General features: G+C 39.6%; 1 protein-coding gene across 13 annotated transcripts in view; it reads left to right on the forward strand.

Moving 5' to 3' along the window:
- Window positions 1–15277, forward strand: part of AFG2A (AFG2 AAA ATPase homolog A) — a 227132-nt gene that overhangs the window by 78803 nt on the left and 133052 nt on the right. For 3 of the 13 annotated variants that reach the window (XM_057405167.1, XM_057405164.1, XM_057405166.1), the window contains exon 15: window positions 9611–9685. The exons of 9 other annotated variants lie outside the window; for them this stretch is intronic. In XM_057405167.1, the coding sequence (XP_057261150.1) occupies window positions 9611–9685 (75 nt within the window). Of the gene's footprint in view, window positions 1–9610; window positions 9686–15277 lie in introns of those variants that run through there. One more of the 13 variants, XM_057405179.1, reaches the window with a different exon arrangement.

The raw sequence follows: 15277 nt of genomic DNA on the forward strand, positions 1-15277 counted from the left end.
GTCAGGGTCCCTCTGGATGGCATTCCTTCCCTCCAGCGTATCAACCGAACCACACAGCTTGGTGTCATCGGCAAACTTGTTGAGGGCGCACTCAATCCCACTGTCCATGTCAGTGACGAAGATGTTGAACAAGACCGGTCCCAATACTGGTCCCTGAGGGACACCACTCATTACTGGTCTCCAGCTGGACATTGAGCCACTGACCACAACTCTTTGCATGCGGCCATCCAGCCAGTTCTTTATCTACTGAGTGGTCCATCCATCAAATTGATGTCTTTCCAATTTAGAGACAATGATGGCCAAAGCTGATAATGCACAATGGAGGTCATGTCAGAACTAAATAGGTTTTATTATTGAAAGCTATTTTCTAATGGTTACTCACCATCTGGTTATTGCTGAAATTTATTTTTAATCTCTAGAGAAGGAGAAAAAGATTAGAGATAATGGTAATAAGGACTTTGTTTATATTAACGTTGAAATTGATAGAAAATATTTAGCCTCTGGTAAGGGATTTAAAGTCCTCTGATAATGTTCACATTTATTATTTGTTTAGAATGCATAAAATATACATCTTTACTGAAGTCCCTAAAAGAATAATTTTGCAAATGACCCTTTTTAAGTCTTATCTGCCTGTCAGGTGTCGTTTACATGTACCATTTGCAGCATCTGAGCTTATGGGCGTTAGTGGTGTATTGCTGCTGTGGTATGGAGAAAAATGAAGTGAGGGAGCCTCCTCTCATTCAGAATATCTCTGGAGATCAAAGCCAGACTACATGTCTGCTGTTGAATTTGGGCCATCCTAACATTTGCCTTTGCACCTTGCCCAAACTGAAGATGCAGAGGTGTTTTGCCCCTTCCAGAGTGGTCCAGTCTGTGTAGACGGTGAAGTCCAAACGATAAGTTTTTTGCTCAGGGAAACATGTTTTAGTTGAATTCTGCCACCCTGGATTGACAGAGAAATGCAGTACAGCTTTTGTAGCATTCTTAAGGATCTTAAAGTGTTGGTGCTCTGGATGTAACCCCTACAATTCTTCCTTGAAAAAAAGCTGAATAGATGAAGGCTGCTGGAAAACCTTTCTCATAATGGCCACTTGACGAGGCTTGAAAAGCATGTGTCTATCCATCTCTCTCGCACTAACTTCTGACCAATACTTGTGTAATATGAAAAGGTTACACAATTTCTCATAAATTTCCTACAGTTATCCACAGTTATGGCAAATGCTGCTTGCCCTAACAGCAAGTGATACCCTTCATACCCTTCCTTTCTTGCTCTCCTTCAGCTTCTTGCTGAGGGAGCATAGGTGGAGTTTTTGCCAATGTGCAGTGGCTGCCCAGTATTCTCCGTGCAATCATGTGGTGGCAGTGAGAATCCTGTCTAAATAGATGTCCCATCTAAATAGATGCTCTAAAAATAAGTCCTTGTCATGGGGCAATGGGAAAAGATACAAGGGGCTGAGAAAATGAGTCAAAGAGTAGGAGCAATTGAAACTTAACAGAAATACTTTCCTTTTAGTTGGAAGATGGTGTTGCCATTATGGTTGTGTTTTGTAGTACTGTACTTACATCGATGGAAATGTTGAATTGTGCAGATGAGACAGCGGGGCAGTAGGGTGTATCCAGATGTTGGTGGCAGGAGAAAGCAAAGAAAGAGAAGTGTGGATATAAAAGACAGAAAATAAGTTATGTGGGGGTTACTGGAACAAGAATATTGCTGTTGTCTGACAGGGCACTGTTTAGACTGGGCCATGTCTCTGGATCTGTTTTTTTTACCTTCTAGTTAGTAACAAGGGATAGTACAAGAGGAAATGGCCTCAGGTTGCATCAGGAGAGGTTTAGACTGGGTATGAGGAAAAATTTCTTCATTGAAAGGGTTGTCAAGCATTGGAACAGGCTGCCCAGGGAAGTGGTGGAGTCACCATTTCTGGAGGTATTTAAAAGATGCGCGGATGTGGCGCTTAGTGACATGGTTTAGTGGTGAACTTGGCAGTGCTGGGTTAGCAGTTGGACTCGATGATCTCAAAGGTCTTTTCCAACTTTAACGATTCTATGGTTCTGTGTAGGCACACAGTTGCTCTCTAGGATGCGTGAAGTGGTTTCTTGCATTCCAAAGTGCATAGAAAAAGTAAGCAAATAAACAGATATTTTTTTCTCCTTCATCTCTAAGCTGTTAGCTGTAGCTTTAGATATTTGCTGGTAAAAATCTCTGATAAAGATACTGTGAAAAAGTCTCCCATCTTTATGTTGTCAGTTTCATTTCAGTTTTCATCTGGTCCCTGACATCCCAAAGATTTTGTGTGTTAATCCTGGAATTATCTTCATCCCGTTTTATAGTCTAGGGGAAAAAAATGTGTGGAATTTCCTTTTAAGATACACTTGTTCCCTGTTTTCTCTTTAATCTCTGTACAAGATACGCTTCCTAGAGAAATGTCAGCTGGCAAAAGGCTAGCAGTAGCAAAGTTGTCTGTGCAGGCCCTGAACTGAAAAGGAATTAAGTCATTGACTTTCATGCAAGGTAACGCAAATTACACAAACTTGAATGAACAGATATTTAAGTAACTTGTCAATAAATCTCCCTTGTGTGCTAATTTAAATTTGCCTCTCTGAAATCCAGCTTGTGTCTGATCTGCTCACAAAGTTTGTACAGTTCTGACTGTGGTGGTGTAGCTGAATGTCCCTAAGAGCTGTATTTCTCTGGCTAAGCTGGCAGAAGACTCTGGTGGAGTAGCAGTGTACTCTGACAGAAAATTCTTTGCTGATGTACCTATACCTTTTCCCTGAATGATGTAAGCCAAGACAACAAAACCACCCCGAAACTCAAAATACAGCCCCCTCAAAAAACAAATACCCATCCGGCACTCAATTCTTTGACTGCTGTGGTATAAAAACCTCTAGGTACCACTAGGAAAATGATGTCCAGCATTAACTAACTGAAATATTCTGGGCTTGGTCTTTGTTTTGGGCAGACCTGTTTCTTTAAGTTTTCATTATAATGTTGTAGCTGATTCTGAGAATTGAAAAATAAATTGAAAAATAAATTAAAATTGTCAAGATTAAGTCAAGTCTCTGAAAAAATCCAGTCTCTTCATCTTTGGAGTACTGATGGTGATCCAAACAGGAGAATTGCTTTCCCTGGGAAGATTCACCTAGATTTGGCCATGGAAAATATATTTGCTCAGCAAATTTAATCAGCTTATCATGAAATTGTGCAAACATCTACTCTTTGTTTTGAGTGGTCTGGACAGCATACTGCTTTCTGTGTGCGAACTGCGGTCTTGTCTTCCATGATGTCATTTGCCTGCAAAGCATGAAGTTAGACTTTGGGTTAGCGGAGAGGGAAAGATGAGAATTCAGAAGCCCCCCCCCCCCGTGTCCTTCATGGTAAGGAAAAGGGCAGAAATATGTCAGAAAAGCACACATACTAGTCTTTTGAGTGAATGTTAATCCTCTGTATTTTATGCTCGTTGTAGCATGGTATCACAGAAGGCAAGCATGGTGCGCTCACCCTGTTTGCAAATGACATGATTGAGATGTTGCTTGTGGTCATACTAGATACTTGTGCAGAAGCAGAGGTCTAATTAATTGTAACTGTACCAGAGCTCTTAAATAGCATCCATTTAGTCACCCAGACTTTCAGAAAAGTGTGTGTTTGGTTGTGATGCTAGTAACCACTGGACCGCATTTTCTTCTTAGAGGCCAGAAAAAGAAGCCAAGTCTTGAAAGAAATACTTTCTCTGTTGCCTTGTAAAGAGTAGTATAATTCACAGGCTATGTATGTGTGGTAGCGCTTTTAAGTGTCTGGTCCATGTACAGAATAACATCCTTCTGCCACCACAAATTGTTCTCTTCATCCAGATAGAAAGTGTCTGGTCTGTGGATTGGCCATTTGCATTAGTATACGCAAAGAGGCTATTGGGAGCTCTGGTGATAGACAGGACCACATTGTGTTGGGCACTGTGCAGAAAAAAAACTGTCCCTGCCCACCATAAGAGGTGAGGACATGAACTGCTGTTTTTTCAGCAGTGTGCCATGTGATAGACTCTCTTATTTTCCTTGCAGGTAGCTCTTTTAAGCTTCAGAAAAATGCACACAGATAATCTGACAGGTTGTAAAGCAGGGTGCTGGGAGTTTACCAGACCTGCACGGGTAGCAGCCACCTTATTTTGTTCTCGTTTATGTGTATGTTATAAGGTCCTGCTGAGATTTCATGAGTCTGAAGTATTTGTTTGAGTGATTGCTTATGGATGGCTCAGTGCCAGTGAAAATATCTGCTCTGAGTACAGCAACAATCAAAAAACAAACAGACAGTTAAAATACACCCTGAGCAGTATAGGGATGATATAAATATAGTTTTGCTCTCAAATGGAATGATGTGGCCAGTACTGATACAGTGCTGCGAGTGCTTCAGAGATCAGCAGTCTCAATTGCTTGGGGAATAAAACAACTTTCAGATAAGGGAACATGTCAGTTATTGTTACAATTTTAATCTTGGCTGAATGTCAGCAAGAAGGATGAATGGGAAAGAAGATGGAATTAAAATAGCTATATGTATTCCTTGTAACTTGAGGGAAATAATCATGTTGAGTGGGTAAGTGGCTGACTGGTGGCTAACAGTGCTAAGTAAGTGTCTAATAAAAGTACTGATTTTTTTAAAAGTATCAAAGAAGAAAGAAATAGCTCATAACAATCGCCGTCAAACAGTGTCACTGAGATGAGCAGTTTAACCGGATTACACAATGGAATTTCTTAGTAAAACTATCCAGGCTTTAAGAAGAAATATTATATACATATAAAACGTGTATGTTTTAAAATGAATTCAAGTCCTTATAAGTGTTGATGTTAGTCACCCTTTGCTTCCTGGAGCTTTGAGGATCCTCACCAAGTGGACACTTGAAGGTTTTTATTCACAACCAGCATCAAAGGTAGTAATCTCTTGGGGTAACTCTTCCTTTGCATGGCACGTACTTCTTTATTTGCTGTGGTAAATGTGGGGTAACTTACCTATCTTAATTTGAGTTGTAAGTTGCCTTTCAAGGAAAATGTGCATTCTAGCCACCATGGCAGGGAAGCTGAAAGGCAAAATATGGTTGCCACATAGAAAGCATAAAGATAATGCAACTTCTTGTAATCAAATGAGTCATAGTGGTTCCAAGCCTGTACGTACATGCTCAGCTTGAAAGATGGGAAGTACGCAGGTAATGTTTCTGTGCTGATGGCAACATCTCTGTCAAAGATACATGTGGTAAAATAGACAGGTACTGTTTTGTATAATAATGGCTATATGTGTGTTGGACACATACAGCTTTTTTTTTTCTAAGACATAGAGAAAAAGTATTTTCTCCTAAGCATCATTTTCAGTAAAGTAGATTGATGACATTTGCTGAGGTACATGATGGTTTTGCCATCATAAATTTGACATGGCTATATTATTCAAACTCTTTGGCTGTAAAGAGGTTTATCTAAATGTGTGTCAGTAGAGCTTTTAAGCCATGCTAAGCAAAACAAACCATGTAGTGCCACTTTTATATGTCTGTACCATATAATTTTTTCAAAACAATTTTATTGAAGGAAAATGTATCATGTGTTATGATATTTTTTTGTTAATCATGAGATATACTCCTCCCTGTGCCTGTAAGAAAGGACAATATTTAATTAAGATACTGAATATAAGAACTGAATTTAAAATACCTTTTCTGTTTATCAGATTGCTGGACTAAGAAGGTCTGATGCTTTGCAACCTTCCCAGCCTAGAGAAAAATCCAGAAAGCCAGATTTCCTCAGTGAAATGCTCAGGATCCTCAGTGAAGACTCTGAAGGTTGCCTGTGGTGGTTTGCAGATTTTTGGTCCTTAAGTTTAAATCTCTGGCCAGTATTTAACTACAATTTCTGCCCCCTGCAAGGAGGAGGGGAAGTGTGTATATGCAGCAGGGAGGCAGGACAGGGGTTTTGCTGTATTTTGTCTCTTAGCCATAGCTGTTGGGAATGGCAGACAAGATTTTGAGGGCGACTATAAGGGAGTTCTGGGAAGGCAGAGGATGGTGCAAGACAGATGTGATCCATCCCGTCTTCCTCTTGAAGTTGGTTGCTTACGTGATTCTGGAAGGCTTGCTTGCAGGTGGCAGAAGTAACCAAATGTAGATAGTGATTAAGTTATAATTCTCCAAATTTTAATAATGTAATTCTTCATATTTTAGTGGGTATCTGTGAATTTTTACTTTAGTTCTGATGTTCTATTGTTCCCCCTTATCTCAGCTGTTTTATTTCAGCCTGTCAAGGAAGAGGGAGAAAAGAGACTGCAAATGTGTAGGGACAGTCTTGTGTCTGTGGAGCTGATTACCTCTGGGACATACAGCTGAGATGTTTGAAACACTTTTGAGTTTGGCAGCTTTGTGTTTGCTTTCCCTTTTCCTTCCTTTTTTTAGTCTTCCAGTAATAGGCCCCTTGTTCCAAAGAACAAAACCAGCACTTAGCGGTCATTCAGAAAGATTCATTAAAACCAGGAATGGAGTAATTGTAAACAGACACCCCACTTCTACCATCCCCCCCTTTCATTCTAGCTCAGGGCATAGCAGCCGTGTGTTGTCTGGCTCCAGACAATTTTGGGGATTAGAAAAGGAACAATAGCCTTTGGAGGTTAAAATAACCTTTCCTTATTCAGCTGTTACAGTACTTTCTTAGAAAACTGAGACAATAACCCCCATTTTAATTTTTTTAAAACACACTTTGATAAATGTTCTCTTTGTAAAATCATAGCATGACTCTTACACTAAAGTAAAAAGTAAAGTAGAAGTAGTAACCATGCTAAGCTTTTATCACAAAAGGTAAGAAGGGCGGGAAACAGCAACGTGAAGGTTAATTATGGCAATTTTCCTATAGACTGAGGTAACGGGTGTCTGATAAAGCTGTGATTCACCTATGGTTTGTCATTTTTACAACAGCTATCCAGTAACTATTGCAGGTTTGTTAACCTGTGTGCTTGCCAAGAATTGTTTGCGTGGTATCAGTTGTGGGCAGTAGCTGTCATTTGCTGAATTGGTGGCACTTGTGGAAGTTGTTTCATCGCTGAGAGATTTTTTTAATTATAGAATTATGGAAGGGAGCTGAAGATGTGCCCCAGGTCCCTCTCCTCCCTCCCTTTTGACTCTGCAGCTGCAGAGCCCTTGCAGGGTGCATACTGCCTTCCCCGCCCTCATCAACTTTGCCCAGGACCCAGCTAAAGATGCGGCTGCTGAAATGCCAGGAGTTTAGATGCAAAAACAGGTGCAGAAGTATTTTAACACTTGCAACTGCTCCAAAATTTAGGGTTTTTTTGGTAGCAACCAGAGTGCATTGAACAATGGGTAGATACTTATTAAAATAAGTGGGGCATTTTAGGGAGACGGGTGGTTTGGCAGTGCTTCTTGTATAAACTGTTTTGTTACCTGCACTTGTGTGAGGAGCACATGTGAGCTGGAGAACCAGATGACTTGAAAGCAGGACAATCAGTCTGTTTGTCTGACCTGACCTTGTGTGGCACAGCAAAAAACTGGACCCGAGCCAAACCAGGTATGAGATACCAGTACGATAGCAACAACAAGGCGTGTTGCTTTACACCTGGTGTGGAGAAATGGGTCTGTGTTTAGTCTGGGAGTTGAGTTAATTGAACTATATGACTGGTTGAATTATCCTGGGTATCTTCTCATGACCCATTAAAATAAGTGAGGGGTAACTAAATGGAATTGCTGTGAGAGGCTTTTACTGAATGGTTCAGGTGCAAAAGTTGTTAAGGCCCAATTACAGCACTGTTATTGCCATTGTGATTGGGTAGTGTAACTGCTTAAAAATAAATACCATCTAATTATTCACTGTTTATAGGCAAGTCATTGGGAGGAAATTAAATGGTTGGTGTGCTGATGAAACTTCGTTTGGTTAAGATCTGTTCTGTGTATTTTAAAGCTTGTCAGAGTGTACTTTTTTCTTTTTCCTTTTTCTTTTTTCTTTTTCTTTTTTTTTTCCCCTCTCTTTTTTCCTTTTTTTTTTTCTCTTTTATGTTTTTTTTTTTTTTTCCCCCACCCCCTTAAGGCAGAAAATACCAAGGTAGGAGGAAGGACAGCTCCTGTAGGGTCTGTTCACTTAACAAACGCAGAGACAGGTTCTGTGTGCACGCTGCCAGATTGATAGGATGTGGCACTGTTACTTTCACCTCCAGCCTAACCTTGTGGCAGAAGACAGTATAAGTGGTCCCATAAGTCATAGGTGTATACATGCATGGCTGTTGAGTCAAAGCTCCACACCTGTTCTGTGTCATAACAACTTCATTTGTGCATGGGGGGAGCAATGGAGAGGAAACAAAGTGCCCTACTTCTCACAAGATCGCCAGAGGCGTAATGTCTTTGAGTCAGGAAAACCTCTGGGGTTAAGTGCTGGCATTAAAGAAATTAGATGGTACTCTTCTAGCTCCCTCTTTCTGTGCTCAAGATAGAGCTTCATAACTGCTGTTCTGTCACAGGAGTGGCTTTTAGAAAAATGTTTTATTATGCATTCCTATCTGAAGTGCTTTGGGTTTCTGCAAAAACTACTATCAATGAAAGATATATTCTGTGAGTTATTTATTTTAAGTATTAGCTTAGTTGGATAACTAGGTCCTGAGGCCTTTCCTCTTTCTGGAGAACCAGAACAGTTTTCTGTTTTGTCAGCAAAGCTTTGACCTAACTCTCTTTGGCTTGTCCTCGTGAGTTTCCTTGTAACTATGAATGTCTGCAAAGACCGTTATTACAAACACCTCTGAAATCATATTGTGATGAAGGATAATTATTACTTTTTACCAAGTCTTCTGTTTTCTTTTGACTTTACTAAGTGAGCAAAGATTTCTCAAGAAAATGTTTATTTTTTATTTTACTTTTTTTTTTTTTAATAATGTCAGTTATCTTAGTTTTAGTTAATAAGTTGGTGCTTCGGTGAATGGATCTCTTACCTAATGAATTATGGAAGAATATACCAATCTCACACTTGACTTGCAGTGCTGTCATGACTTTTTGCCTACCTTTAATTCCGGAGTTGACCTGATTTGCCTGTCCTGGGACAGTGTTTTCCATCAGAGACTGAAACAGCATTGCAACTTGGCAGCGTGCTCACCCCCACAAAACCGCATTTTTCTGTTCTTTGATTTACTGATCTCAGTCCTTCATTGGTTCATTCCTCTAAGTAGGAGGTTATGGTGTATCTGCAGAGAGCATTGTCAGAGCTGTGTGCTTCAACTTATGGTTAAGGAAGATGGAATTTCTCCCTGAATCTGTTCAAATCATATGAAAAGTGAGTGGGGGAGGTGTGTTACTATCTTAGTAGCAGTATTAGTTTGGGTCAGTGTCAGGTACCATAAAGCTATTATGCTTTGATAATCAGTCATCAATACCTGCACAGCCAGGGCTGTGAAGGGCTTATGCTGATGTGACTCAGAGTGGTACTTGAGGGCTTTCTTTTCTAGTAGTACTTGTATTCAGATTCTCCTGGTACAAAGATCTTAAAGCTCAGATTAGTGTGGTACTATATATTTGTATACCTCGTACTCATCTATCTCTTTCTTCACCCAGATTTATTTTTAATTGTGTTACCTTTTTTTTTTTTGTGTTGAAAGACACTTGATAAGAGTGATGAAGCTTGGGATTCAGTGATTAGTGCTATTTTGGATCTGCAGATACCCTTTATACAGGTGAGCCTAGTTGTTTCTGTATGATTTTATACTAAGCTGCTGATTACTTATGCAGATTTATTTTTACTACTGTGCTACTATTTATAGTCCTTGTAGTTGTAAACTGTCAAAATATCGGGGGGTTAGGGCCCCGGATCTTTGTTATATCAGAATTGAACGTACCACGGGTGGGATGTTTCAGGGATCCTCTTGTTCTAAGCTGTGGATGTGAGGAAAGGGAAGGGTAAGACACATAAGGAATATGGAGCGCAGGCATCTTTACGAAAGAGGATCATTGGACCCAGAAATCCAAAGATGAAACTTCAGCAGCCTGACCTCCCTTCCATTTTTAGGTATAAGAAATTTGAGAAATTGAACTCGTGTTGTTGAGAGTCTTATCAGAATTTCTAAGTGTGAAATTGAGAGAGTAAAACATGTTTTAAAAAAATAGTCATTACACATTATTGCTAAGACTTAGTGATAGTCCAGTAATGTAAAGCACATGATTTTCCTGTCATGGAAAATGGCTGTGCTTTCAAATATGAAAACACTCATGGAATATCTCAGCTTTCTGCATTTGGAAACCACGTTTCCACTTTTGACTTCCACTGTTGACATTGTGCACAATGGCTTCTGTAATGTGTAAATATAGAGAGTCCAGTAAATGGGTGAAGGTAGGTTGCAGTCTTGCACAGAGGAGATAAAACTAGATTTAAAAGAGGTAAACAAAAAGCACACAAGCAATATAAATTATACCGATGCAGTTACTTTTGAAGTGGTAAGTGCTGTAGTATTACCACAGTTGCTCTTCCTTGCCTTTGTTCTGTCATTGACTAAGAAAAGATTGTTGTTTGATAAACAATGTGCAGCGTTGGATGCCAGATGAAAGCATAGCCAAGAGATTAGATTACATTATCAAGGGACAGAGGGAGGAAGATGCATTGAAAATGGGTCTGTTACAAGTCACCAGGTAATTATCAAGTTTGTAATTATAAAGGGGTAGCCTTTCCTTTCTAATGTCTGTTTTAAATGTTAGTTATGATTAAAAGCAGATCATTTGGGGGGGAAGGGGGAAGAGGAGGAGGGAAAGAGGAGAGGGCTTTGTTTTTTCTCCATCCAGATTGTTGTTGAAACAAAGAAAAGCTGCAGAAGTGCAAAAAGACCTCTAATAGCGTGTATGTACATGCATGTTTGGAGAGCAAAGACAAAGGGATTGTGAGAGCTCTGAACTTTCGATTTCTCTGCGAAGTAGGTGTAAAAATCAATCTGAAAATAATTCTGTGAAGAAAATTACTTTTTTTTCCAGTGTAACAAAGTCACAGGTCTAGTTTAACCTATGTGAAAAGATATCATGTGAAACCAGTTTTCAAAAAGTTACACCATTTTCTGAAGATCAAAGAGACAGCAATCCTAAAGGCCCCTAGTCTTGTGCTCCCACAGATCCAGTGATCAATAGTGGTGCTATGTGTTGGATTTCTCCACTTCTGCTGTCAACACAGGTTTTAAAACTGAGGGAAAGATAAAGTTCAAGTTGCCAGGTAGCTTATTCCATATTACACCTAATGCTAGTATCTCTGCTGATAGACACTATAATTTTGCCATGTGCCATGTTTTTTCTTCTGTGTCACAGTTCATTGTAAACATAAATTAAATTTTTGATAGCTGCTATGACTGTAATTTTAAATAATATATATTTTAGAACACAAGCAAAATCTCAGAATATAACTCAGGGAATCCCTAGCATTGTGCCTGCTACTGTTTCATCCATTCTGTCCATCTCTTCTACATTTCTAATCAGGTATTCCTGATACCCTTTTTTAATTTCAGAAGGGCATTCTTTATTTCAGTTGCAGTACTCATAGTAGCAGGCCATCTTCTGTTGATCAGAGCATAAAATGGTGGGGCTAATTTCAGCATTCTTCCTGGTCCTACCTTATGCTTTGTCTTCTCTTTATGGCGGTCTTAGATGTTAATAAAAATTTTAACTGCTGTATTCTTGGACCTAAAATTCTGAGGCTTAACTGTGTAGCTTTTACAGTGCGAAGGGCTGAGCTCTGCTTCTTGTGGGTTTAGGTAGTATCTGGAAATAATGGAAGGAAAACTCTTCATTCTGGTAATTTTTGGGTTTGTACCATAAGACTGAATTGTGCTATTACATAGAAGAGTAATTCTGGATTGATTCCCTGGACTTGTGGTGCAGGGGCGTTTGAAAGGAAAGAAATCTAAGTGAAGTGTGTGCTGAACTGAAAAGCTATCTGATTCATGCAATTCCAGGTTAAAGCCCCTATGGCCTAAGAAGTGATAAACACCAAGTTGTTGTCAGCTTGCCCTCTCTTGCAGAATTGGCCTAAAACTTAGTGTTATGTCTGAATTATGCGTGAAAAGATCTATCATTTGCTTACTGGTCACAGGGACAGCAGATGCTGACAGCATAGTGAAATGTCTTTACAGGTTTTCAACTTTAAAATTCCTGGATTAAATACCTAGCGGCCAGTATTGTGTGAGAGATTTCAAGGGAAACCTGCAAAATATCTCAGGCTACTTCCTCAATTAAGTTCAGCTGCAAAAGAAAATAGTCACAGGACTTTGGAAGCCAAAGAGAAATATTGATAAATAAGCTGCACTAGATGTTTTTCCATTCCTAACAAACAATGTTGTTGAAGAGGACAATGAGGGTGCTGTTTTGATGAGATTCTAACACATGACTGGAATAGCTTTGAGTAAAACATGGAATTTTGCTTTGTTGACAGTCTATGAATGGTACTGAAACAGTACTTACGTTCAGTGCTAATGTGAGGTGGAAACACTGGAAAATGTGAACTTTGTTATGAGTTTTCACATGCTCTTTTTATGTGCCTTGTGGCTCATGTATGAAAAACCTTCTCACAGTTTGAAGAGCAGGGAGCAAATTAACTTGCTAGTGGCAGGGACTCAGGCTTCAGGTAGCACATGAATTGCTGTGAACTCAGCAGCATTATTGCATGGTCTTACTCTAGGAAGAGTTTGGAAATACTTGAGTCCTGCATTAGATCTGATTCTCTTTAAATTAATTAACAAATTACAATACAAGGTATTTTTGACATTCACTAATATACATTGTCCACATAATGTGGACTTGTCTGTGGACAGCTGCCTGCCCTAATAAAGTAGTACTTAGTAAGGTCCCAGCCTTACTGAAAAGGTTCTCTCTCCCTCCTCCTCCCCCTAACATTTTTCTTTCTTTTATCTTTTTTTTTAGAAGTATATTTTGTAGGAGTTAAGCATTACTATGGTATTTCAGAGCAAATTGTTCAAATCTTAAAAAAAAGAAACACAAACCAAAGCCCAGCCAGAAAAAAGGAGTTGGAAGTAGAGAGATGGAGGTAGAGAAAAGCTCCCCATGGTGTATAGCATTGTCTCCAGAAATCAAACATGCCCACTAGGTATTTTCCATTGGGAACTATTGAATTAGCCCCCTGCATCCTGATCAGAGAGATTGTGAATGTAGGACTCTTGCAGTGAATAGACTGTTTTTTGTCAATAGCTTTGAAACTGCCTGCCAGTGCTCACGTGCTTTTGTGCAGTAATTTGTTGATCATTGCTTTCTTCCTATGAAAATAGAATAAAAGGAGTGACAAGCAAAATACACATTTGGGTGAGATTTAACAGTTTGAAGACTAAATTTTTTTGTAATAGTAATTTGATTTGTTCTCTTATGCAGTGGGGACCTGGAGAGGAAAAGCTGCTGGGGTGTGCTCTTCAGGAGATGGAAAAGCAGCAGGATGCTCCGTCTCTGCAGGGGACAGTCTCTAGTAAAACATGAAAGAGAAATAGACTTCATTGAACTAAGTTCCTTGAAATACTTCTGCATGAGGCAGAAAAAAGGTGCTTGGCAGCACAAGTTAGCTGCGTCTCATGACTATAGCAATGCAATACTGAATGCAGTTAAAGTATGGATTGGCAGTCACAAGCCATGGAGTTACCAGGCCATGTGACTTTCCTACCTCTGAGCTAAGAGTTGCTGCTGAGATGAAGTAACTGGATTACATGTGCATGGTTCTGCTATGCCAAAGCAAGCAACATAACTTGAGCCATGAAGGTGGTTTAATTGAAATAATTTTACTTGGGATTAATTGCAGTGGGTTAGGACTGATGAGGTCAATCACCGTGTTTCAGAGGAAGGGGAGGAGCTTTGCTGAGACTCAGTAACTCAAATAGCTTTTCGTTGTTTGTCTGTACTTTCCCCAGGTAGTTAAGACCTGGACCTGCTGCCACCATGTGAGGTTTGAGTCTTGAAGCCTGTGAGAAGTGTTTCTGGGCTCTGCATAGGAATGTGCCATTGTTCTCATTGTCCCCTTTGGGGTGGGGGGGAATTCTTTAGACGAATTTAATTTAAATTCTGAAAAAATGTAAATATAGCAAGGCTGAAAAATTAAGCATTTTCTTCAGTTCTCTGCTTTCCTTGCTCAGCCTTGCTAATGAGTTTTAAGGTTAATTTGAGAAGAATGCTTCCTACATTGTACAGGGTACATTTTAGGATTCAAATATATGGGAAGGTTTGTCTTCATAGTCCCCTGTATTTAGGCTCTCAGGGCTACTAGTTCAATTTATCTATGCTTTTGGCCTACCTCAGTTGCCTTCACCAGTAGTGGAAGTTAAACTGAAATACATACATCTTTAACTGGAACATGTCTGTGTGCACAATGTTAAATTCAGGATTTAGGTCTAGGACCTGAGTGATTATTTATCACTGGAAGTGCAGATTTTAATGGGGATCAGAATTAGGCCCTGAAATGTGAATTTAGATGAAAGATGGTATCTTCAGGAAGACAAGACTTTGGTTGATCCGTCTTCTTTGTTGTGTTTAAGTGAGGAATCTCACAGTTGATTGGTGGCAGGGGTGGTATAAAGGAACACCCATTAGTGCTGAGCTGAACACCAGCGCTTTAACCAAACAGCTCTGAGGTGGCACTTAAAGCTTTAGATTTCTCTTGGCCATTGGCCACCATAAGTTGGTGACAACATTAAGCACTCCCTACCCCGCCTCTTGAGTTGCCTTGTCCCTGGAGGGATAGGTGTGTTCATGTTTGTTTGGATTTTTATTTTTAATTTTTTAACATTTAAAAGAGAAGGCATCATTTCAGTCAGCTCTTCTTTAACAAAGTATCTTATTTTACAAGCAAGTGCAGTGCAGATGCATTTAAAAAAGTTGAAAGTACCTTTTGTTATTTTGTAAGTATTTTTAGCTGTTCATTTCTATTCAGATAGCACTTAATGCCTGGTTTGTTTGTGGTTTTTTTTGTTTATGTAGGCTTGGCATGGTCAATAAAAAGGCTATATGTGAATAATGAAGTTGTAACAAAAAAAAAATCTCTTGTAAAACAGTTCATTTACCACGGTATATTAGTGGAAGGAGAGGAAGTGGCATGGTTGCCACATGAATGTGTTCAGTGGGTGGCGACAGAGCAAGTGGTACGCTTGGTGGTGAGACCATTGTAGCTTTACAGCTCTTGGTGCCAGCAGTAGAAAGAGAACCTGGGAAGTGTTTTCCATAGCATGTCATGGGTGATTAGCAGTTGACAGTGAGCTGGTATGAAATGATAATGCAAGAGTGGCTGTGGTAATTGTTGTGTT

Source organism: Pezoporus wallicus, unplaced genomic scaffold (genome assembly GCF_028554395.1).
Source record: "Pezoporus wallicus isolate ANWC-B61680 ecotype Strahan unplaced genomic scaffold, APGP_CSIRO_Pwel_v1 contig_6789, whole genome shotgun sequence".
Lineage (NCBI taxonomy): Eukaryota > Metazoa > Chordata > Aves > Psittaciformes > Psittacidae > Pezoporus > Pezoporus wallicus.